The sequence below is a fragment of the Doryrhamphus excisus genome, linkage group LG17 (genome assembly GCF_037039965.1).
Source record: "Doryrhamphus excisus strain RoL-2023G ecotype Guam linkage group LG17, RoL_Dexc_Guam_v1.1, whole genome shotgun sequence".
Classification (NCBI taxonomy): Eukaryota; Metazoa; Chordata; class Actinopteri; order Syngnathiformes; family Syngnathidae; genus Doryrhamphus; species Doryrhamphus excisus.
The window spans coordinates 10,406,384-10,430,257 of NC_136373.1; the positions used below are offsets into that span (position 1 = coordinate 10,406,384).

The 23,874-nt window shown below is 44.5% G+C and overlaps 1 protein-coding gene across 1 annotated transcript; it reads left to right on the forward strand.

The window, feature by feature from the left end:
* Positions 1-5,340: 5,340 nt before the first annotated feature.
* Positions 5,341-23,174, forward strand: cacnb3b (calcium channel, voltage-dependent, beta 3b). Its single transcript, XM_058084987.2, has 14 exons — positions 5,341-5,455; positions 10,030-10,149; positions 10,290-10,412; positions 10,538-10,659; positions 10,863-10,915; positions 11,136-11,155; positions 11,581-11,661; positions 16,911-16,969; positions 17,249-17,349; positions 17,475-17,626; positions 18,892-18,987; positions 20,999-21,169; positions 21,247-21,293; positions 21,367-23,174. Exons 1-13 carry the CDS (start codon positions 5,348-5,350, stop codon positions 21,274-21,276), a joined length of 1,236 nt encoding a protein of 411 aa, XP_057940970.2. The 5' UTR covers positions 5,341-5,347; the 3' UTR covers positions 21,277-21,293; positions 21,367-23,174.
* The last annotated feature ends 700 nt before the right edge of the window (positions 23,175-23,874 follow it).

A 23,874-nucleotide genomic window follows, 5' to 3' on the forward strand; every position in this document is an offset into this window, starting at 1 on the left:
ACAATACCATCTTCACACACACAGGTGTAGCGGGCTGGACCGGAGAGCCTACTGCCTACCCCCGCGATTGGCCCGCTGGCTTGGCGGCTCGCTCGGGGTGCCCTGGGCTGCAGGATATTTTGGTCTGGTCTGCCTGGCCTTCCTGGGGGTCCCGCTGGAACCAGCTGACGCCGGGGCTTGCCCTGGTGTCATGGTTGGCGCTACCTCCCTGGGTCTGTCCTGGGTTGCGGGCACAAACGTGCCCTTGGGGGGGCGTTCACCGGCCTCCAGGCGGAGGGGTCCGCGCTGCTGGTAGCCGGAAGTCTACGGTGGTGGCTTGGGGTTGTTCCGCTGTGGTGGCTGCTGCGGGGACCGGGCTGTGTGTTGGGAGGGGGCCTGATCCTGCTCATGGGGACGGGGGCCTGGGTGACGTGTGGGGATGGGGAGCATGCTCCTCGGGGTGGGGCCTGCTGGGGGGGCGGTGCTCTTCCGGGCGTTTGGGTGTCAGCTGCCACTGGTCCTATGCTCTGCCGCATCGCTGTCCTTGTCTTTGCCCATCCCCAGTCTTGCCTTAGGGCTCGTCGGGGATGGTTCTCCGGTACGTGGGTGGAGCGCTGCTGGTTCTGGGGGCGGGGGAGGCTGGCCCTCCCGGTGGATGGTGGGGTCCGTCGGTGGCCTTGCGCTGGTCTTAACTCCTCGGCTCTGGTGCTTGGCCTCCCCGTGACTTGGAGCTATGGCTCTCCCTCACGGGGGTGAGCTGCCCGGCGGGTGTCGGCCGGCCCAGTGGAGCGCCTCACCACTCGCCTGCTCGCCCCCTCCGCTTGCTCATATGCGGGCCTCCCCCCCTCGCCCGCTCCTTTGTCTGCCACACTGCCGTAGCCCGGATGCCGTGGTCGAGGGGAGTCTGGGACCCCTGGGTCCCCCGCCCTGTGATGCCCCGGGGACGTCCACAGCATGTGCTTGCATGTGTGTGTATTGAGTGGATGGGGTGTGCATGTGTTTGAGTTTATTTTATGTATTTATTGTTTTAAATACTTAGATAAATAATGATTAGTTTTATTATAATTATATATATATATATGTATATGTGTGTGTGGGTGCGTATGTGGGTATATGGCCATATAGATATACGGGGGGGGGGGGGGGGGGCTCTGCGGGGGTCTGGCGTAGGGCGTTCCATCTCTACCGCCCGGTCCTCCATGGGGCAGTGTGCCCGGGCCTCTTCTGTCCTGGCCTGGGCGGTCCTATGTCGGTGGTCAGGCCTGGGGTTGCCTGGGGCGGGCCTGGTTCTGCTTCCTGGGGGTGTGTGGGGGGCACCCCTGTGCCCACGGGTGTGTGGCCTTCGATGCCCTTCTGCCCTAGTGGGGTATGGTCTCCCGCTGGTCTCGGGGGTGCGGCTCTCCTCCGGCCTGCTGGCGCCCTGTTGCCGGTTGGGATTGCTCCTCCATGGCCTCTTGCTGGTCTCTTCGGGGAGTTGCTTTGGGGGTGGGTCTTGGGGAGTCGGCCCTGGCTTTGCCCGCACCCACGGGGCCGGAGGATCTCTGGCGGTGGGGGCTTGACCTGGCTGCGCGGGGCGGGGTTTGCTGGGTGGTAGAAGGCAGTCTCTCTCCTTTTGTCATTCTCAGTGACAATTACACATTCACACACTCGCATTCACATACACAACACACCTCCATATGGGCACTCACAGCACATGGGTGCTTCTCTATACAATCTACTATCTTATCCCTGATGTTTATATAGTATTGGTATGCTATTATTACAGTAATAATGATGTCAAGCAGTGAGATTTTAATTACTGTAACCGTATAGTTCCAATTGTGTTTACTATCATGGGTCATGTCTTCACCGTTACTATTGCTACTGGTAAGTTGGACTGTTTCATTTCACTGATATCATCTCCAGTGTGACCTGATAAAGCTGAGTTTTGTTGGCATAACTGTGAAAGCTAATGTTATGTTTGGGAATGATGTCGCCAAGCAGCAACATGTACAGTGAAGAAAATAAGTATTTGAACACCCTGCTATTTTGCTATTTCTCCCACTTAGAAATCATGGAGGGGTCTGAAATTTTCATCGTAGGTGCATGTCCACTGTGAGAGAGATAAACTAAAAAGAAAAATCCAGAAATCACAATGCATGATTTTTTAACAATTTATTTGTGTGATACAGCTGCTAATAAGTATTTGAACACCTGAGAAAATGAATGTTAATATTTGGTACAGTAGCCTTTGTTTGCTATTACAGAGGTCAAACGTTTCCTGTAGTTTTTCACCAGGTTTGCACACACTGCAGGAGGGATCTTGGCCCACTCCTCCACACAGATCTTCTCTAGATCAGTCAGGTTTCTGGGCTGTCGCTGAGAAACACGGAGTTTGAGCTCCCTCCAAAGATTTTCGATTGGGTTCAGGTCTGGAGACTGGCTGGGCCATGCTAGAACCTTGATATGCTTCTTACGGAGCCACTCCTTGGTTTTCCTGGCTGTGTGCTTCGGGTCGTTGTCGTGTTGGAAGACCCAGCCACGACCCATCTTCAATGCTCTGACAGAGGGAAGGAGGTTGTTCCCCAAAATCTCACAATACACGGCCCCAGTCATCCTCTCTTTAATGCAGTGCACTCGTCCTGTCCCATGTGCAGAAAAACACCCCCAAAGCATGATGCTACCACCCCCATGCTTCACAGTAGGGATGGTGTTCTTCGGATTGTACTCTTCATTCTTCTTCCTCCAAACACGCTTATTGGAATTATGACCAAAAAGTTCTATTTTGGTCTCATCTGACCATAAAACTTTCTCCCATGACTCCTCTGTATCATCCAAATGGTCATATGCAAACTTAAGACGGGCCTTGACATGTGCTGGTTTAAGCAGGGGAACCTTTCGTGCCATGCATGATTTCACATCATGACGTCTTAGTGTATTACCTACAGTAACCTTGGAAACGGTGGTCCCAGCTCTTTTCAGGTCATTGACCAAGTCCTGTCGTGTAGTTCTGGGCTGATTCCTCACCTTTCTTAGAATCATTGAGACCCCACGAGGTGATATCTTGCATGGGGCTCCACTCCGATTGAGATTGACCGTCATGTTTAGCTTCTCTTCGTTTAGCATTTTCTAATGATAGCTCCAACAGTGGACCTTTTTTCACCAAGCTGCTTGGTAATTGCTCCGTAGCCCTTTCCAGCCTTGTGGAGGTGTACAATTTTGTCTCTGGTGTCTTTGGACAGCTCTTTGGTCTTCGCCATGTTACAAGTTAAAGTCTTACTGATTGTATGGGGTGGACAGGTGTCTTTATGCAGCTAACGACCTCAAACAGGTGCATCTGATTCAGGATGATACATGGAGTGCAGGTGGACTTCTAATGGGCAGACTAACAGGTCTTTCAGGGTCAGAATTCTAGATGATACACAGGTGTTCAAATACTTATTTGCAGCTGTATCACACAAATAAATTGTTAAAAAATCATGCATTGTGATTTCTGGATTTTTCTTTTTAGTTTATCTCTCTCACAGTGGACATGCACCTACGATGAAAATTTCAGACCCCTCCATGATTTCTAAGTGGGAAAAATAGCAAAATAGCAGGGTGTTCAAATACTTATTTTCTTCACTGTAAATATTGAACAGAAAAGGGCCAAGCACTGATCCTTGTGCAACTCCGCAAGTGACACCACCGTGCTCAGAAGTCACATTATCATAAGCTACACGATGTGTCCGATTCCAAAGATGTAAGTCATGACAGTACCGGACCAGTAGCACCAATAGGGTTGGACATCGGGCATCGATTAAAGCTCGATAAAGATCGATGAAGGTGGAATCACTGCAGTCTTGACATCTGCAGGCACAGTGTCGGATGAAAGGCAAAGATTTATAATATTTCAAATTGAAGGAGCTAAAAGTGGGAAGGAAGTCAAAATGGGAAAAGCTAGTGGGATGGAAGTAGTCCCAACAGTAGTCCTGGCCGCTGACATGTTTAACGGGTCTGGAAGTCGGGTGTCCTTTATTTCATTCCTGATGAGCTCAAATTTTATTTGTAAAAAACTGCAAGAAAGGGGAACTCTGAGGAGAGGTCCTCTTCTGAGTTAGTAATACAACTGTGTTGTATCAGTATTTGGGGTTATTTTTCATTCATTCATTTTCTACCGCTTATCCTCACGGGGGTTGCGGGGGGTGCTGGAGCCCAGCTGTCTTTGGGCGAGAGGCGGGGTACACCCTGGACTGGTGGCCAGCCAATCACAGGGCACAAATAGACAAACAACCATTCACACTCACATTCATACCTATGGACAATTAACCTAGCATGTTTTTGGAATGTGGGAGGAAACTGGAGTAACCAGGGAGAACATGCAAACGCCACACAGAGATGGCCGAGAGTGGAATTGAACCCAGCTCCTAGCTGTGAGGTCTGCGCGTTAACCACTCGTCCACCGTGCAGCCCCTAGGGCTATTTTTATGGAGGTCAATTAATCTAGAAAAATAATTTTTTTTTTGCCCCAACGAGAGCCTGTTTGTATTTGGTCAGACTATCTCCCCATGCCTGATGAAAGACATCAGGTTTAGTTGCACGCCATTTGCGCTCCAATCTCGTCATAACTGTTTCAGCCTTTGAGTTTCATCCATAAACCAAGGAGTAAGTCTTTGGGGATGAGACTTATATCTTAAAGGTGCCACGGTATCAAGAGTATTACATAACACCTTGTTAAAATCATTTATAAGGTTGTCTATAGGACCCGTATGCGAGGAAAAGGAGGAACCCGCTGAGGACAGTAGCTCAGTGCAGTAACAGTTGAAGAACTCATATTAGGAGTGCTAGAGCACTGATTCCGTTCAGTGTGATGGCATTGGGTTAAGACTTCAAATGTTATGAAATAATGGTCAGACATAACGCTTGTATAAGGAAGTACCATTACATTGGAGGTCATAATGCCCCCAGTTAAGACCACATCTAAGGCATTTCCATTAATCCGGGTCGGGTCATGTACTAATTGAACAAAACCAAAAGTATCAATTATTGTCTGAAAAGCCACACTAAGGGACTGATAAACACAGACGTCGTCATCTGTTAGTTATTATCTGTTAGCTTACAGTGGCTTACGTAAGGGCTCAGTCTTTGTTCTCTCTTATTTATAGAAGTTCTCCCTCAGTGCCCAGTCAAGGATAAGACACCAGACGAGCATATATGACGGAGTGACTGGAAAAGCGGAAAAAAAGGCACATCTGATGCTGGAGAGGCAGATGCATGAGTATCTCCATCAGGGTGGAGTTGATGCTGTGCTAGTGAGCACACAGCAGCCTTGCTGTTGTTGCGTCAATCTTATGAAGGAAATGGGTGTTGAGGCAGCACAGAAAATGCCAGCTGTGAAGCTCTTAGGCTGATGGTAACCACTGGGGGGAGGGGGGTTCCACCTTCTCACAGTGGCAGGGGGAGCGCTGGCGGGAGAATCATGTCTGACTCCAGCGCTACAGGACTGATCTGCAACAAGGTATGTTGTGATGCCGCTGTCGTCGTTGCATCTGGTCGCATGTAGTCTCGCCCCCGTCTGCTTTCTTTCCCTTCCCTTCTTGCTGGTATCCGATGTCTATTCTAGCTCACTTACTTTGCCAGCATATCGCCACTTCTTCTTCCCTCGCCTCACTCGCTCTCCTTAGTCGTGCTGCAAGCAAACTCACCAGCTGAGCTCGGATTTGCAGCGGATGCTCTGCTTTGAACTTGTACCTCACTGGGCGTCCCATCTGTTGACTATAAGGGCTTTTCACTGTTTCACTCTCATTTTCTTACGGTGGTCAAGCAGTTTTCACAGGAGAGTTTTTTCAGTTGCACTCATGCTGCATTTCGGCAAAGCGGAATATTCACCAGTCACAACATGAGGTACACCTGCTTTGACTGAGAGCTGCACCATTTGTAATTATTATTACTGTTTTTTATGTTATTAACGTCAACTTTGGGAGTGGAGTCGGCGTCTTCTACCCGTGCTTGTGTAGGTCCTCTCTGGGTACCTTGTCTGATGATCTAAAAGCTGGAAAGTCTAAATTGTCAACGGTTTTCGTGTGGGTGGTGTCTGTCTCTTAGGTGTCAGTCATAGCTGTGTGACTGGCAGGATCATGTGACACTTCGCAGGATAGTAAACAATCGGATGGATGAGCTTGTCACAATTTTAAAACCAAAATCAAGAAGAGATCTTTTTGTTACAATAGAATTGTTGTCGTTGTGGTCGTCCTTCCCACATGTTGTTACACACTGTAAGTGCAAAGAGGAACTCTTGACTAAAAATAGTCAAGTATGTACATACATATATAGGTATACATGTATAATAGGTATGTACACATGTATGACTTTATTGCTGACTAGTAATAGTTGCATCTCCACTCAAACGATCATTTCTGATGTTTTGGTGCTTCATCCTGAGCTTTCTCAAGTGTTCTGTACCCTAAAGTATTCACAAGTTTGGGGGACATCCCACAACCTAGCCAAGCCAATATACCCCCCCAAATATAATCACATCAGTTTTGTCTGGCATTAATAATATCTTGTTGAATTTCTTTATTTATATCATTTGCCAGCAAAACATGAGCATGTTTAATCGTCCAGTAATGTAACCCCCTCCTGCCCAATACTTTGTATTACCCAACCCACTATCTCTTTCTAATGTTCATTATTTGCTGTATGTTTGGCATGGATGGAGAGAGCAGAACCGCAGAAATTTAAAAAGAGCACTAAAAGGCAGACAGACAACAGTTTTTCATTCTCGGTCGACACCTCACCCTAATAAAACAACCCTGACAAAAAAGAGGTAAATACTAAAGACGAGCCAGTTACTTGGTATCGGTTAAGAATAATGCATTTTTGCCGGATACGAGTGTGAAACGACTACATTTCACCATTATCCATATTTGTGTTTAAAGAAAATGCTCATTATGTATTCACTGTTAACGCTCTGCGATTGGCCAGTCACACACAGCCACCGCTCCTCCCGAGACGGACTCTGCAAGCGGCAACCTCAGTGGTGCAATTGGGAATTTGAAAATGGCTCGGCATTTGTCTCAAAGCCTCCACTTTATTAGGTTTTCTTCTGCTCGCCTCTATTTTGGTTTATATCTAAAGTTATTTGGTAATCTTGTTCCGTAACATGTGCGGTGCACAGCGCTGTTCAGTTGCATTGACTGGTCACAACATTAGGTACACTTGCACAATTTGCACAAGGGCGGCATCAAGCATCCTGTATGTTTGGCTAACATAATCGTGATAAAATACAGTGGTATGAAAAAGTTTTGGGCACCCCTGGTAATGTTCAAGATGTTCCTCTATAAATGACTGGTTGTTGGGATCATCCATTCCAGGTAAATATATCATATACAGATATACATAAATATATCAACACAGGGATAGATGAGAAGGGAAATGAACTTTATAGGATTTACAGAAAGTCTACAATCATTATTTAAACTAAAGTAGGCAGGTGGATACATTTGGGTTATTTATTTAATTATTGGTACACAACATTAGTTTGGTAAGCTCATTGACCCTTGACCTACATACACAAGTGAAGCCAATCATAGAAAGGGTATTTAAGGTGGCCAATGGCAAGTTGCTAGGGGAAGGATACAAAAGCTAGCTCAGAGATTTCAGCTGTCAGGTTCCACTCTGAGGAACATAGTGAGGACGTGGAAGACCACAGGAACAGTTCTAGTTAAGGCCCGGAGTGGCAGATAAGGAGGATGGTGAGAACAGTCAAAGTCAACCCCCAGACCAGCTACAAAGACTATGGATGAACGAGTACATCTGTATCTGTATCAGTATTGGTACCTGTACCTGTGCCTGTACCTGTACCTGTACCTGTACCTGTACCTGTACCTGTACCTGTACCTGTACCTGTACCTGTACCTGTACCTGTACCTGTACTTGTACTTGTACTTGTACTTGTACTTGTACTTGTACTTGTACTTGTACCTGTACCTGTACCTGTACCTGTACCTGTACCTGTACCTGTACCTGTACCTGTACCTGTACCTGTCCCTGTCCCTGTTCACCAATCTGAAAGATCAAATAGCTCCGGGAAATTGGAGTAAGTATGTTTTCCTGCGAGAACCTAGCATCCTGTCCACTCCTTGATCAATCAATAAAACTCTTGCTGATTGGCCCTTGTCTGGGGAGCAGCCATGAAAATTGGACATTTGTCAACCGACTGGGATCGCATCACGATTGGCAAGCCAGTGTGTCACTTGGCTGGACAGAAACTCACAATCGTCGACTTGTTGCGCTGGTTCAAGGGAAATGAATGAAGTATATATGAAGTATAAACGTAAAGCCAGAGAAAACAAAGGCATGTGTCCATGCAGACGTAAAAACTCAGATGTTTCTTTTTGCAGGGGATTCTATTGAGGGGTAGTTTACCTCCTTGGGGAAGAACACCTGTCTGTCACATCCCAATCATCCAATTCAGCCAGGATGCAAAGCCAAAACAAAGAGGCCGAAGAGCCGTGGGTTGCCGACCTCTGCACAAAGGAGATGTCTAGTCCCATTATATTTTATTAGTATGTCAGATCTCGGCTAATTCCCTGCTGCCTTTCTGTTTGCCATGAGCCAAACTAATAGTATAGAACACACGTTTATCACATGTTTATTGTTGTTGTACAATGAATCATCTTAGCAGCTCTGTCATATTATAAATATTATACTTTGTCTGAGATTATTTTATGTATTTATTGTTTTAAATACTTAGATAAATAATGATTCGTTTTATTATAATTATATATATAGGTGTGCGTGTGTGTATATGGCTGTATAGATATACGGGGGGGGGGGCTCTGCGGGGGTCTGCCGCAGGGTGTTCCATCTCTACCGCCCGGTCCTCCATGGGGCAGTGTGCCCGGGCCTCTTCTGTCCTGGCCGGGGCGGTCCTATGTCGGTGGTCAGGCCTGGGGTTACCTGGGGCGGGCCTGGTTCTGCTTCCTGGGGGTTTGTGGGGGGCGGCGCCTCCAGCCGTGGACGGGCTCCCTTCCGGTTGGCGGGGGCGCCCCTGTGCCCACGGGTGTGTGGCCTTCGATGCCCTTCTGCCCTAGTGGGGTATGGTCTCCCGCTGGTCTCGGGGGTGCGGCTCTCCTTCGGCCTGCTGGCGCCCTGTTGCCGGTTGGGATTGCTCCTCCCTGGCCTCTTGCTGGTCTCTTCGGGGAGTTGCTTCGGGGGCGGGTCTTGGGGAGTCGGCCCTGGCTTTGCCCACACCCACGGGGCCTGAGGATCTCTGGCGGTGGGGGCTTGACCTGGCTGTGCGGGGCGGGGTTTGCTGGGTGGTAGAAGGCAGTCTCTCTCCTTTTGTCATTGTCAGTGACAATTACACATTCACACACTCGCATTCACATACACAAGCACGCTTACGCACACATATATGAATATATACACAGAAGTACACACCTCCATATGGACACTCACAGCACATGGGTGCTTCTCTACACAATCTACCATCTTATCCCTGATGTCTATATGCTATTGGTATGCTATTATTAGATTGAGATTTAATTACTGTAACCGTATGGCTGTAATTGTGTTTACTATCATGGTTCATGTCTTCATTGTTACTATTGCTACTGGTAAGTTGGACTGTTTCATTTCACTGATATCATCTCCATTATGACCCTTAGCCATCATTGACATTTAACTGTTCTGTTTGTCACTCTTGTTGTTATGGGAATTCTTGTTGCTGCTGTTTTTGTCTCTCTCTCTCTACTGCCCCCCCCCCCCACCCCCCACCCCACCTTACTCTTCTTCTTTTCTGTTCTTCTTCTTGCTCCGGTCCGGTCGCTCCAAATGCGCATAACAAAAACATCAAATAACGGCAAATAAAATTTCATGGTACAGGGAAGTTGTAGCTTACACCTTTCCTGACACACAGCAAATCTGTTTAGCATGTAAGGGCATTTAGATCAACAATACTATCTGCCCCAATGGCTGGACGGGACAAAAAAATAAATAAATACATAAATAAATAAATATTATACTTTATAAACACTGGAAATACATGTTTTCATTATCGCTCATTGTAAACCGTGCATTCTCTCTTAGGGTTCAGCCAATTCCTACACAAGTCGACCCTCTGACTCCGACCTGTCCCTGGAGGAGGACCAGGAGGCGTCTCGGCGTGAAGCCGAGCGCCAGGCTCAGCTGCAGCTAGAGAGGGCCAAGGTGAGAACTCGAGAATCAGAGGTCAAAGCTTTCACCAGCAACTAGTCAGGGTCAGCCAATTGGGTTTTAGATTCAAAAGTCAAATCAAAACCGGGGTATTAGCGTATTTGCTGTATATTTGGTATTTGTTCTTTCAACAGTCCAAACCAGTGGCATTTGCAGTGAAAACAAATGTTAGTTACTGCGGGGCCCTGGATGAAGATTGTCCGGTCCAAGGTGCAGCCATTAATTTTGAAACCAAAGACTTTCTGCACATAAAAGAGGTGAGAGGTCATTTTCTATCTTTACTATCTTGGCGTCTTCGGTACCAAAGGTTTGGCATGCCTCCTGTGATACCTCACAGCTTGTGAGTCTTCGGAAACATTAAAAGCAGATTGTGCTCATGCAGAAATACAACAATGATTGGTGGATTGGTCGACTGGTGAAGGAGGGGGCAGACATCACTTTCATCCCGAGCCCTGTCAAATTGGAGGCCATCAGGATAAAACAAGAGCAGAAAGCTGCAGCGAGGTTAGAGTTCACGTGTTGACGCCGTGTCTTTTAGCCTGCTGTCGTTTGGCCGCTGTTGTCCAACAGCCACATTTCCACCATAGCTGTCAATGAAGGTTTGATGAACGACTTCTTAGCTTGTGTCTCTCCACTTCGCAAGTCATTTCCTTGAATTGCCATTTGAAGGAATTTGCCCATGATGACACTTTGATGTCTCTCTGCAGGAAAGGGGGGAATGCGTCATCTGGGGGATGGAGATCCACGCCTCCATCTGCAGGTAGGCCCTGAGGGTCAGCGTCCCAAGTGGGAGATGTCCCATCCTGTGACCATACGTTCACAGTAAATTGACTTTTATGGTTGCTTCATTTTTGCTCAGCATGAAATGAATGTTTCCACATTAAGGCACTAATTTATAACACAACTTTTGTAACTAATAATTTTACTCCTCGTGAGCTTCCATCATTCTTGTGTGATGTTTGCTCTTTTTGTTCTCAAAGCCAAACAGAAGCAGAAACAGGTACGTTTTGTAATAAAATCCGTCCATCGTCTATTCCGCTCATTAGGGTCACGTGGGTATGCTGGAGCCTATCCCAGCTGTCTTCGGGCGAGAGGCGGGGTACACCCTGGACTGGTGGCCAGCCAATCACAGGGCACATATAGACAAACAACCATTCACACTCACATTCATACCATGTTTTTGGAATGTGGGAGGAAACCGGAGTACCCGGAGAAAAAACACGCATGCACAGAGATTCTATCCCAGGTCTTGTCGATCTCCAGACTGTGCAGACTGTGTGGCCAGCATGCTAACCACTCGTCCACCGGGCGGCCACAGCATGTTTTGTAATAACCAATGCATTTCCTGTCCAACAGATCATACTATTCAGTTTGATGTGTTAGTCAGGACTCATTCTCATCATTCTCAATCATTTCTCTTTGTAGACTGAACATGTTCCTCCGTACGATGTGGTTCCTTCTATGCGGCCGGTGGTGCTGGTTGGACCTTCGCTGAAAGGCTATGAGGTGAGGAAAACCATCTGGAGTCATTTCCAAGTTACATTCTTGTTTTGTTATATGGTAAGTGACATCATACATTTTCAACCAACAATTATAACTATACTTATACTATAATTATACTATCTTGTTGCAGAAAAAAGCAGATAGATGACGACTTGTTCTTGCGGATATGGCGCATTTCTTTGCATTCTTTCTATTTTTTGTGTCTGAATCCGTACTATTCTGCCCTCCCTGAATGTTGGTACAAGACAAGATGTTGACACAAGTTGAGGTTGTTTAGTGATTGCCTCCAAATGTTGGTCAAAAGTGACGATGAAATTGTGCAACACAAGATAAAACACATTCAAATACACATGCAATATGTCCAAAAAGCAATATAGGACAGGATAATATTCTTTGAAAAATGCAACGCAGCTCTCCAGAATAAAGTTAGTGAGTTTTCCGCTAACTTGATGCTAATACAGTGGGAAACCCCATAGACGGGATTAGCATTTGCAATTCTAATGACTGTAAAACGTTGCAACAAGAGATTTTACCAAAACAGACATGCATATTTTTAATGAGCGGCATATACGTATTTCTGAAGTTATGACCGCTGGCTTCTCGCTACTATGCTACGGACACCCGCAACTCACAAACAAGTGACGTAACAAATTTTAAGAAACATGATTGCCAGGAGAGGGCAGCACATGTACAATTATTAGTAATGTCTGTTTCTTCTTGGTCTTATTTTCTACCATCCAAACAATGTGCATAAAATGTCTGATTAAATCTCCTGATAATAAATAAATAGCCAACACATACATACTGTATGAGACACGCCTTGCACATGAACATAGCCCTAATTATCTACCTCACAATGACATACTGTCTTGTAGCATTCACTGCTACAATGCTCGTCTATGACAAGATATGATATATGTAGGCATCAGCAGGAGTTGCAGTAATTCACCTTAAAATGCATCCATATGATGAAATGGGATTTAGATCAGAGAACAGATTCTTGCAACATTTTCTCTCCTCTGACTGCCAAGCCATTAGAGGTGTGTGTGTGTGTAGATGTGTGTGTATCTAAAAATATATATTTGTACGCATTGTTCTGGTTTGGCAGTGTTCGTTGTGAATGCTCCAGTAGTGAACGCCAGCCCCCGTTCTTCATCTCAGATGTGTCTTTATTGCACATCATTACTGTCGTGCTTTTTTTTTCATTCCCTTACTCAGCCCCCTCCCCCCTTCTCTCTCCCTGTTTAACTATGGTCGAGCAACGTCCGGCTTCAAGCCATCCATTTTTCAGGACTTTGCAAAAATAGACAGCATTCATTTCATTCATCATGCACACGCACACACACACACACACACCATCTGTGTCTCTGTCATCAAGGACGTGTTTTTTCTTTTTCTTCCTCTTACTGCATGAGGATGATGACATTTTAAAAAAGCTATATTCCTGCTAAAGCACTACAAATCCAAGTTATTTATTTTATAATGCACTGATAATGCCCTCGCCCCCCCCCCCCCCCCCCCCCCAAAAAAAAGGTGACACCTGGATTGGACTAACCAAATTGGTAAGCCCTCTATTGGATGGTGCACAGTGATTTTAGGGATGCTAAAAGCTAACATACCGATACCAATAAACCAATATCAACACCCAACTACTGTGATGCCACTGGATGTATTTCACAAATAAGCATTGTTTTTAGAAGTACTATATTTATTTTAAACATCAACAAACTCTCAACAAAGTAGTTATTGAAAAATCATGACCAAAAAAGTATGTGGATTGTCATAGGATGTACGTGAATAAAAACAAAAAACAATTAGTGCCGAACACTTCCAATTACAAGTGTGCCTGAACGCCTCATGGCGTGAGGACACTGGAGCAGGAAGGAGACACAGAGTCAACAAATCAGTAAGTTGACAACTTGTCACTGTGAGTAGAAATTCACCTGAACGTGAGGCTTTATTGTTGGTTGGATGCATTTTTGTATTTCGGATAATATTAAGAAGTGGGTAGTGGTTATTTCAGAGTTGGGACACCACGGAAAGATTCCAGTCAGATAAGGGACACTTCATACTCAACAAGCATCAAAACTAGCAAACTGCTATCAGTGCTGAGTGAGCTTTTTCTAAGAATGGTCCATTCAGGTGCATCACATAACGCCTCGGACACTTGGAAATGACAGTAAACACATGCACGTGCAGCCCAAGTCACATGGTATGTCCAAAACCAACCACTGCCATCACGAGTGGACAAAAGAGTGAAGCATGTTTCTGTTGTTCTTGACTCTCTTTGTATTGTCCCCTCTTGTCCCCACACTCCTTCTTCTGTGATCTTTTTTGCTCCTTTTCGATTCCCTCCTGCTCCTCTCGCCACTCCAAATTTGCATAACAGCAAAACATCAAATAAAGCCAAATAATACTTCCTATAACAGGAAATGTTTAGCTTACACTTTTCCCCTGCAGAGGAAATCTATTTACCATGTAATAGCGTTTAGCTCAGGGGTGCTCACACTTTTTCAGCATGCAAGCTACTTTTAAAATGACCGAGTCAAAGTGTTCTACCCACTACAAAATGCAAAACATCTATTTATTTTCAAATGTATTGAGGTTTATTTACAATGTATGTATATTTTCAAATGTATTGAGGTTTAATTACAATGTATGTACAATGTATGTTGATGTACCTTACATAACCAAATGAGCCAATATTGCAACACACACAATTAACTATTAACATATTAACATTTTTTGTAATTTCCTGCGTTTACTTTGATGACTTGCACTGAATTGAATCAGCCAGGGATACATAGTCCGGACAGTAGCTGCTGATAGCCAGCCTCAAGCACACTTCCAAATGTTCATCAGTCATGGTGGAACGGTATTTGGACTTAATGATCTTCATGTAAGAAAAGGCTGACTCACATAAATAAGTGGAGCCGAATAATGCAGTCAAAAGGATAGCACATTTCCTCATGTTGGGGTACTTTTCCTCTGTAAGTTCCAGAACTGTCCATGAGCTCTCGACTTCAGCTCAATGTCGGTTTGTAGAGTCAAAATCTCATCTTCCACTCCAGAAGAGTTCATGTGAAACAGTGATGCAATGTTTGATGCGAGTGAATCAACCTCAACATCTTCCTGAAAAGGATAGCACATGAATGTAGCAACTGGCTCAAGCAAAGAAAAGTCTTGAAAGCGTTTGTCAAATTCTGACAGACAATCGGTGATCTGCTCCGTGTAGCGTGCACTGTCAAGTTGCTCACAGGCCTTCCCTTGCGTCTCCAACTCTGATGCCAGGTTCTGGAAATATGCCAAATCATGGTGGTGCAGCTTTGTGGAGAAATGTTGTATCTTTCGTTTGAAAGCGTTAACTGAGCTGATCATATTGGTCACTGTTTTGTCTTTTCCTTGCAGCTTAAGATTAAGGTCATTCAACAAGTTTGTCAGATCGGTTAAAAATGCCAAGTCTAACAGCCACTGACTGTCATTTAGCTGCTTGTATTCTGCATGTCCAGATACACGGAAAAACTCCTTAATCTCCGGACAGAACTCTCGAAATCTTTGGAGGAATTTCCCACGACTGAGCCATCTCACGTCAGTATGTAGCAACAACTCACAGTGGTCGCAGTCAGCACTTCTCCAGATCTGGCTCGAATAGAACATGCGATCTTCGTTGCCACATCCATGATCTCTTTCATGTTGAGCATTTTAGCGCATAACGCTTGTTGGTGGATAATGCAATGGTAATTCAAGAAGTCTGGGAACGCATCATCCTGCCTGCACTTGGCAATAAATCCATTCACACACCCAACCATTGCAGGTGCTCCATCTGTGGTGATAGACACCAATTTGTACATTGGGAGCTCAGTTTTCTCGATAAAGTTTTTAAACGTCTGAAATATGTCCTCTCCTCGCGTCTGTTCTTTCATGGGAAGTACTGTTAATAGCTCCTCTTTTGCAGTGATATCACTAAACACCATGCGAATGAAAACGCACATCTGGGCTGTCACTCACATCCGTAGATTCGTCCAACTGCAGTGAGAAAAATTCACAATTTCTGATGTCCGTCCACATTTGCTGGGTTAAATCCTCGGCCATGGCATCACAGCGACGTGTAACTGTATGTCTTGACAGCTGCAGAGCTTTGATTGAAGATAATATCTCTGCGTTATTTTTAAAGTCCCGGAACAATGAGTCAGCTGCTTCAACGAATGCCTCTTTTACCATCTCTTTCACCGTCTTGGAAGGACTTCTTGTTTTTAACAATGGCGTGACACACCCGGAAAGATGCTTTGGTGGCCGCCTTCGCTTTTGAAGTATGTTGTGTGAAAAATGACTGCTGTCCTGTCAACTTGGATTTTAGTTAATTCACCTTTCTCTTTCTCAGCTCGCTTTTCGGCGGGAAGTCGGTGTCGTATCTTCCATGAACAGTCCGAAAATGCCGCTCCACATTTCCCTTCTTTGGTACTGCGATGGTAGAATGGCAAATGAGGCAAACGCACTTCGAAAAAGAGGTGGTGAAAAAAAAGTCCACCTCCCATTCCGTATGGAAGTGACGTTTTTGGCTTTTTACTCGGTCCAGCTCCTTCATTCATTTTAGTGACTGTACTTAAGATATGCCTTTAAGATTAAGAGGGCTTAAAATTTGACACAATTCGCCGACTAGCTTAGCACTTTGCATCGTTGTTTATGCATGAGCGGTGACCTAAAGGTCAAAATTCAATTGTCATCTGACTGGTTGTCCTGTATGTCAATCAAGTAACGGGGATGGACGATAGGCTGACATCGTAAGTTCTGCTGCACTTAGAGACGTTGTTTGATTTGATTGGTCACCCGAAGGGCAACATTCAGTTGTCATCTGAATGGCTGCCCTGTATATCAATCAAGTGACGGCATTGATGCTAGGATGATATTTTTTTAATGTCACGCCGCGATCGACCAGTACCACCTCCGCGATCGACCGGTAGATCGCGATCGACTTAATGAGCACCCCTGGTTTAGCTCAATGATACTATCTGCCCCTATTGTCTCGACCATAGCATAGGATAATATAGAAAACAGGCCCAGACAGACCACCAAGCACCAGTAATCATCCAGTGGGAGGCTCTTACCTTCTTATTGAGTTGAGTCCAGGTGATGACCTTTTTTGGGCCAGGTAGTCTGAGCACCCAGTTTTGGAAGAGGCCATAAACATTTTGGTCCACCATAAGAGAGGAAAAGAATCTGAATCTGCTAACTTCTATTTTTGTGTTTGCTAGGTCACAGATATGATGCAGAAAGCTTTGTTTGACTTCCTGAAGCACAGGTTCGATGGCAGGTAATTTCATTTCCAGATTTCGTTATTTGTAAATAAGACACGATGTCTGGGTTGAACGTGCTTAACAACAACAAAAAAGACACAAAGAGTTGAAGCAAATATTTTTGGACCCCGAACTGAGCTACTCAAAATCAGCTGCCATGCAACTGGTAGCCCACAAGCTACAGTCCGTGTGTGAGACCCCTGCTGTGGGACTTGAAGTACAGGACTTGCAGTATTTATAGCCACAGAATTATAGTCCCGGTTTGTTGCCTCCTGAAACACCTCCTTCGCCTGTAGGATCTCCATTACACGGGTGACCGCTGACCTGTCACTGGCGAAGCGTTCTGTTCTCAACAAGAAGACCATCATGGAGAGGTCCAACATGCGCTCCAGTCTTGGTAAGTGATGACAACGTCGTTGATCTCTTCTTGTTGAGTTTTCTTTCAACCATTGAATAATAAGAACTGGTAAGAATAGATGCTGCATCTTGTTTGACAAGTATGTTTCCATGCTTTGCTCTCAGCTGAGGTACAGAGTGAGATAGAAAGGATCTTCGAGCTCGCTAAATCCCTCCAGCTGGTCGTCCTGGATGCAGACACCATCAATCACCCGGCACAGCTCCTCAAAACGTCGCTGGCCCCCATCATTGTCTACGTCAAAGTGTCATCTCCCAAAGTAAAGCACCAACCTACCTCACTTACTTTGAACACAGTACTTAGTTAGTACTTAGTACTTAGTTGGAGTTGTTATTGTTGTTATTATGTTACATCTTACCCGAGATAATCCAGTCATGCACAGAAAAGCAATGATGTCATGGCATTGGTGGAAGATTCTACTACTTTTTTTGCGTAATAAGAAACATTAAGCAGACCCAGAACAAAACAGAATAACACAGGAAGTATAACAAAATAAAAGCAGGAAACCGGGCTAAGACGTAATGGTACTGGTAATGGTTTTATTTCATTTGAACATGCATCAGATTCCAATTGAGTGCATCCCATAATCAGTTCCCAGTTCCACATGTCCAAAAGGAGTAGGAAGAAGCAAAGCTTATTACATCCTACCCCTCCATCTGGTACTTTTACAATCAGTAACTTACATTTGTTCACTTCCTGCTTTCCATGATACAGTTTAAGGTTTGTTTTATTTTATTATTTTATTTTCAATTTTTTTATTTTTGGTCCCGTACCGAAATAGGAGGTGATATGAGCATCCAATGACATAATGGGTACCATAGTAAGTGTCAATATAGTGATATATATAGCACATCATGACTGGTTCAAGACTCTTCATCCTTGTATTTAGCAAACATCAACTGCTTGTATTGTTTCTTGAATTGGCTCATCGTTGTGCATTGTTTGAGGTCCTTACTCAATCCATTCCATAGTTTGATTCCACATACTGAAATGCTATGGCTTTTTAACGTAGTCCTAGCATAGAAGTGTTTCAAATGTACTTCTTCCCTGAGATCATATTTCTCCTCTCTTGTAGAGAAGTATTGGATGACATTTTAGCTAATTGGTTATTTTTAGCCTTATGCATTATTTTAGCTGTTTGAAGATGAACTAGTATATCAGTATTTGTGATTTTAGAAATAAGGAGTTAGTATGTTCTCTGTAGGCGGCATTATGAATTATCCTTACTAACCTTTTTTGCAGTACATTTAGCGAGTGAAGTGAAAGTGAAAAGTAAAAGTAAGTGAAAAGTAAAAGTGAAATGGGTCCAACATAGAGCATTGGGTTTGCTTTCATGGATGACTAAGACAATTAGAATGGAAATCAGAATAGTCTGGAAAACCTATGGAATTTGATCAAATCTGTCGGAACCATGCTCACACAATTTAGTGTTGCTGTTATTCTCCTGGTAGTCGTGTCTGGAGATGGCTGTCCGTCACCGTTAACTATGCTTTTGACCAACTTTATTGTCCTCTGTGTGATCAGGTTCTGCAGAGGCTGATTAAATCTCGAGGGAAGTCACAGAGCAAACACCTCAACGTGCAGATGATGGCCGGGGACAAGCTTGCACAGTGTCCACCTGTACGTTACTTCACTCTCAACACCTCAGTCATACATTCGTGATACAGTCATTACGGAACAAGAAAGTGAAGTTCACAATGCTCGTTTGACCAAGGACTTCTTCAGGGAAGATAACACCACTCTTTTGGACTTTTTGGACCATCCCGCATTTAAATCCCATAGAGAACATTTGGGGATGGATGGCAAGGGAAGTTTATAAAAATGGCCATCAGTTCCAGACAGTTGATGTTCTTGGTGAAGCCATCTTCCCCACTTGGAGCAATGTTCCCAAAAGCCTCCTGGAAACACTCCCATCAAGTATGTCCAAATGCATTTTTGAAGTGATTAACAGTAACAGTGGAGCTTCTCATTACTGAGTCCTACTGATACATTTTTTAAGGTTCTGGATTGGAGAGTTTTTTGTAACTTTCTGAGCGATGGTCTTAAACTTTCGAGCAGCTAAGAAATAGCCTATTTAAGTTTAATTGTTTTCAATAAATTCCCTTTTCCAAGTTCTTTTGCATATTGTAACTACTTAAAACCTCATTAAGATCAAAATATGCAAAAGGTCAATTGTAGCTATTTTTAAACTGGTCTTAAAGGGGACCTAAGATGCTTTTTACACTTTTCTGACCTATAAAATCTTGTATTCTGGTGTTAAACCATGCCAAAGTTTCAGATAATGAGGTTTGCATATTTCGAAGTGAGCCCCGAAAGAAGTTTGGGATGGCTCAAAACGCTCAGTTTCAAAAGGCGTGGTAAAACTGCCTCTGTGATATCACAAAAGAGCAGACCTCCTTATATGGGCGTGGCTGTAAGCCAGATAAGCTCTCTGCCCTCCCCCAAACTCTGCTTCCCCAGCCTCATAGGTCCCATTTAATGGTAATGGTAATGGTTTTATTTCATTTGAACATGCATCAGATTCCATTGAGGGCATCCCATAATCAGTTCACAGTTCCACATGTCCAAAAGGAGTAGGAAGAAGCAAAGCTTATTAAATCCTACCCCTCCATCTGGTACTTTTACAATCAGTAACTGTTACATTTGTTCACTTCCTGCTTTCCATAATACAGTTTTTTTTTTTTTTTAATAATGCACCTCGTACCGAAGTAGGAGTTGATATGACCATCCAATGACATAATGTGTACCATAGTAAGTGTCAATATAGTGATATATATAGCACATCATGACTGGTTCAAGACTCTTCATCCTTGTATTTAGCAAACATCAACTGCTTGTATTGTTTCTTGAATTGGCTCATCGTTGTGCATTGTTTGAGGTCCTTACTCAATCCATTCCATAGTTTGATTCCACATACTCAAATGCTATGGCTTTTTAACGTAGTCCTAGCATAGAAGTGTTTCAATATATAGAAGTGTTTCATATATATATATATACATATATATATATATATATATATATATATATATATATATATATATTCATATATATATATTCATATATATTCATATTATTCGTATTCATATTTCTCCTCTCTTGTAGAGAAGTATTGGATGACATTTTTAGCTAATTGGTTGTTTTTAGCCTTATGCATTATTTTAGCTTTTTGAAGATGGACTATATCAGCAAGTTGAAGTATTTGTGATTTTAGAAATAAGGAGTTAGTATGTTCTCTGTAGGCGGCATTATGAATTATCCTTACTGACCTTTAAGATGTTATTCAGGTCTGTATGTCCACTGCAGGCCTACTGCGAAGCAACTAAAAATACGTTTACAACAGATTATTTACTATTGATGTTCATCCGCTACACCCCACTTCTTTATCCAACACGTCATGTGGAACACATGCAAACCTCACTCGCTTGGCCTTTAGAGCTTCGCTTAACGTTGGCTTGATGTCCTGTGTTTGAACCCTCACGCAGGCAGTGTGATGGGTTACACAACTCAGACAACTAGTGGACATGCACCGTTGAATGAATCTGCCAAACATTGTATTGCTCAAAAGGGTCATAATAGACTTTTTAATGTAAAGGAAGGAATCTTTAATGCAATGATCCCATTTTTGACACAGGAAATGTTTGATGTCATCCTGGATGAGAACCAGCTGGAAGATGCATGTGAACACCTGGCGGAGTATCTGGACATTTATTGGCGTGCAACACACCTTCCTTGTTCTGCCCCCGTCAACCCTAAAAACGACCAAAGCGTCATCACCCCTCCTTCTGCTAACTCCAGCCAACAGGTAATATATGCTTTCAGACTGCTGATGTTATGTAGCTTTAACAGATTATTGACATTTCATATATGCCTCTTTTATAGTTTTCTGAGACTCAAGAATTGATAGAGTGATCCTTGTCTTTCACACGGTGAGATAAGACGTGTTCATCTCACTATTCTAACATTTGAAAGCACAGACCATTCATTTTGTTATCTTCTCAGGAAGCTTATATTGTTTGCCGGAGTTTGCACGGCACAGGCACAAAGGCGCCACCAGTGGGCAGCAACTGCAACAGCTCTTATCTCCATCATCGAGTCTGAAGGAAATGCTATGCAGTGAAAAGGTTGAAACAAAACAAACGGGATGAGGGACCATTTACATCATCATCGTGCCATCATTCAAAGCACCACTGGCCCATTGCTGCCACCAAGGGGAGATCCTCCCCCCCCCCCCCCCCCCCCCCCACACACACCCAATGCCACGGGACTACTCAGGGTACTCAGCTAAATGAACACAATACAGTAGCGAAGACACTACATGCACCTCCTACAACGCTTGCCACTTCCAGCCCCCCCCCCCCTTCACCTTGAAAGCTGAGCCAGCCCCCATTTCCGACCCAGAGGTGGCCAACCTTGGCGCAAGCAAGGTGATTCAGCACTTATCTTCATCAAATGACGTGCTTTAAAGGTCAGCCTGTGTTAGCATGCTCCACTGTAGCAAAGTTGTCACATACTGTATGAAACTGGCCAGCAGAAGGTTACCAGGGTTCATTCCTGTTAGCGACACACAGTACTTCTCTATGCCTTCCATTTCTACTGCTCGACACCAAGCTGACATTCCACTTCAACTAAGTGCTTCCTGGAAAAGGCACACACGTTTCTAGTTGTCACAGTGAAGCAGTTGCTTTTATTCCTTCGTCATATTCTGAAGCCCTTTTTTTGACACGTTGGTTTATAAAGTCTTATATCAGGCTCATATCTTGACAAATATACGTAGTAGCTGATTATATGTTTGTGCACACTGTGATGCATGATGCATGCATAAAACTGCTGGCTTTAAAGGGGACCTATTATGCTAATTTCCGGCCCTTTGTATTGTGATGTGGACTCCTATAGAGCAGCTACACACAATAACCCACACAGAAAGCTTTCTAGATCTTCCAGATTCTGCACTATTCCAGCTGTATTTCCTTGGATTTCCAAAACGGTCCGTTTTAATTTATTCCACCCACTGCCCAACAACGGGCACGCCCACTCCGCTGTGATTGGCCACACTCCCATGCCCAACGGACTCCCGGACTACTGCCAAAGCCCACTTCATAATTCTAGTTGATAATAAATGAATGAAACCTTTGGAGAGCTACTTGAATAGAGTGGTAACGTGGGCAATGCTGCGGTGGAGCTCAAGAGAAACAAGTCATGAGGGTGCTGCCTCCACCTCGCCTGCCCAGGGAGGAGCACTCATTGTCAGACGCACTTTGTCAGAAGCACCATTGGTGCCATGGAGCTCGGGAGAACCGGAACATGAAGATGCTGCGTCCGCCTTGCCTGCCCAAGGAGGAGCACTCATTGTCGGACACACTTTGTCAGAGGCCCCGCTGGTGCCGTGGAGCTCAGAAGCTGGGCGTGAGGGCGCCGTGTTAGTAAGTGCATGTTTAAAAACACTCAGGTAGACCCACCTATTGTGGTGAAAAAGGCTATTAGCAGCTCCAGACATCAGTGAGCTTGTAATTTGCATGCATGCAAGTAAGACGCTCCCTGTATACTCACTCTGTAATGCTATACAGACAACCGCTTACTTACACTAAATATTTATTTAGAACATTTATACGGATAATTCATTCTTTCTTTGACAACTACCCATCCATCCAGCCATCCATTTTCCTTCGCTTACGGCTCCGGGAAGCCCTGGCGACCCGGCTCCACCAGGAGTTCACCAGCCAGGCCAGCTGTGAGACATAATCCCTCCAGCATGTCCTAGGTCTGCCCCGGGGCCTTCTCCCAGCTGGGCATGCCCGGATCACCTCACCAAGGAGACTAGATGCCCGAGCCAACTCGACTGGCTCCGCTCGATGTGAAGGAGAAGCAGTTCTACTCTGAGCCCCTCCCGGATGGCTGAGCTCCCCACCCTATCTCTTAGGGTGAGTCCAGCTACCCTACGGAGGAAACTCATTTCAGGCGCTTTTATCCACGATCTCGTTCTTTCGGTCACGACCCAAAGCTCATGACCTTAGGTGAGGGTGGGAACATAGATCCACCGGTAAATTGAGAGCTTTGCCTTCCGGCTACAAGAAGGTCTGGTACAGCGACATCATTACTGCAAACGCTCCACCGATCCCCCTGTGGACCTCACGCGCCAACCTTTCCGGATTCGTCAACACCCCGAGATATTTGAACTCCTCCACCAGGGGCAGGGCCTCATTCCCAACGCAGAAGGTGCAATCCACAACTATATTCATTTATTTTGTACACATTATTATGACTTGAAATATGCATTATATCATCACAAACATAAAAAACATAATAAAATGTAATCCAATATGTAGCAATAGTCAGGTTTCTACTCATCACTGTACTGATTAGAATTAGATACTGTAAATTTGACAGTTCACTATCTTTCTGTACAACCTGGTGTGGTATATTTGATTTATTTCAGGTTTCTTTACCACTTGGGAATGACGGTATTTAAAATCAGAAGTCATGAGACTTTAAAACCCTTTTACAGTATAA